The sequence below is a fragment of the Belonocnema kinseyi genome, unplaced genomic scaffold, assembly GCF_010883055.1.
Source record: "Belonocnema kinseyi isolate 2016_QV_RU_SX_M_011 unplaced genomic scaffold, B_treatae_v1 SchBZDm_2528;HRSCAF=2769, whole genome shotgun sequence".
Taxonomy (NCBI): domain Eukaryota; kingdom Metazoa; phylum Arthropoda; class Insecta; order Hymenoptera; family Cynipidae; genus Belonocnema; species Belonocnema kinseyi.
In genome coordinates, this window is record NW_022874643.1 from 1 (window position 1) to 1,861 (window position 1,861).

The window sequence follows — 1,861 nt, forward strand, 5'->3', positions numbered from 1 at the left end:
TGAAAGAAATGATTCTTTAGAGATTAATGAAAATATCGATCAAGGTCAAGCTAACATTTCAAATTCAAATCGTCGCTTTCCAAGGGTTAAGTATCCCGATCTGAAGATTCCTACTTTTTCAGGCAGTTTCGACACTTGGCTAGGTTTTTTCTATTCTTTTAATTCAATGATCCACAATGATCCTGACTTACCAACCATACAAAAATTTCATTATCTAAAGGGCTGTGTCACCGGTGACGCAGCCAACATAATCTCGTCCCTTGAAACATCAACCGAAAATTACAAGGTAGCTTGGGATCTCATAAAAAATCGTTATCATAATAAAAAATTCATCATTGACAGTCACGTAAAATCACTTTTCGAAATGCCATGCATGTCCAAAGACTTTTCAATCCGCGCGTTGTACGATAAAACTCAAAAGCACATTCGAGCACTTCGCGCATTATCAGTCGAAGTAGATAAGTGGGATTCCATAATTATCCACCTGATCAAAGGGAAATTAAACAATTACATAATTGAAAAATGGGAAGAATCTACCAGCAATGAAGACTTACCCACCTTGCAAAACATATTAGATTTCTTAGAGCGCCGCTCACAAATTGAGGAGACAAGGGCAGCTATTAATCAAGCACAAAATCAAAAGGCTTTAAATCCAAAATTCAATAGCAATTCACGTCAGGGTTCGCGTTCACAATTTCATTTTACAGGTGCTACCACAGCATCGCCCGCGAGTTCAAATAGCTCTCAGACAAATAACAATGCCTTCAAAATATCATGTTACATTTGTGAAGGAGAACATGGGGTTTACGCTTGTAGTCAATTTTTAAACTTGTCACCCAAAGAGCGGTACGAAGCAGCAAAAAGAATTTCTTTATGCCCTAACTGCCTTCGCGGGAATCATCATTTAAAAAATTGCGTATCGAGTGGGCGCCGAAAATGTGGAAAGAGACACAATTCTCTCTCACACTTTGAGAATCCCAGATCTGAGAACCATTCAAATCCAAGTGCATCACAACCAAATCAACCTGATAATTCAAAACACCCAAATTCTGCACCTGTTTCTAGTTACCAGTTCGCGATTCCTTCTCAAGTGGTTTTAGCCACGGCCGTTGTCGATGTCCTCGATAGTCAAGGGAATTCATGCCCATGCCGCATAATGTTAGATTCTCCACCACAGTCAAGCATGCGACAAATGTCACAATCAAGTCTCGTTATACAAATTTACTATGTGATCTGTCACTTTTCATTGTTCAAACGATCGGTACTACAATGCCTTCAATTCCAATTAACCGAAACTCCATTTCAACCCCACAGAATCTCTTTTTGGCCGATCCAGATTTTCACATTCCAGCCGAAATAGACATGATTCTGGGTGCTCAATACTTTTATCACTTCTTGCGAACTGGAAAAATTTCAATTGTAGTTCACATAGCCGTTTTTCAAGGAACAGAGTTCGGTTGGGTAGTAGCAGGAACTTTCAACCACAAACGCGTAAAAGAAAGCAAAATCTATTGCAATTATACAAACTTCTCTGACTTGTCTCTTTTGTGGGAATTAAATTCACCTACTTCAACTTCTTCGCGCTCGAAAGAAGAGGAAGCTTGCGAAATGAATTACACAAAAACCACACATCGCAATAAATCAGGTCGTTATACGGTTCAGCTACCGTTTAATAACAAAATTTTCGATCTAGGAGAATCACGCCGTGCAGCTCTCATTAGATTTCAGTCTCTCGAAAATAAGTTTAAAAAAGATCCAGCACTCAGAGAACAATACGTAAAATGTATTAAAAGTTATTTAGATGAGGGACACATGACACCTTTATTAAATGAGACAGACATGCATCGCGGATTTTATCTTC

At 38.7% G+C, this 1,861-nt stretch overlaps 1 protein-coding gene across 1 annotated transcript; it reads left to right on the plus strand.

The window, feature by feature from the left end:
* Positions 1–166: 166 nt before the first annotated feature.
* On the plus strand, positions 167–1,776 carry LOC117182536 (the record flags this gene model as incomplete). The annotated part of the gene is made up of 2 exons (XM_033375630.1): positions 167–1,261; positions 1,315–1,776. Coding segments are annotated over exons 1-2 (1,557 nt in total), but the record flags the coding sequence as incomplete, so codon positions are not given.
* Positions 1,777–1,861: the final 85 nt, after the last annotated feature.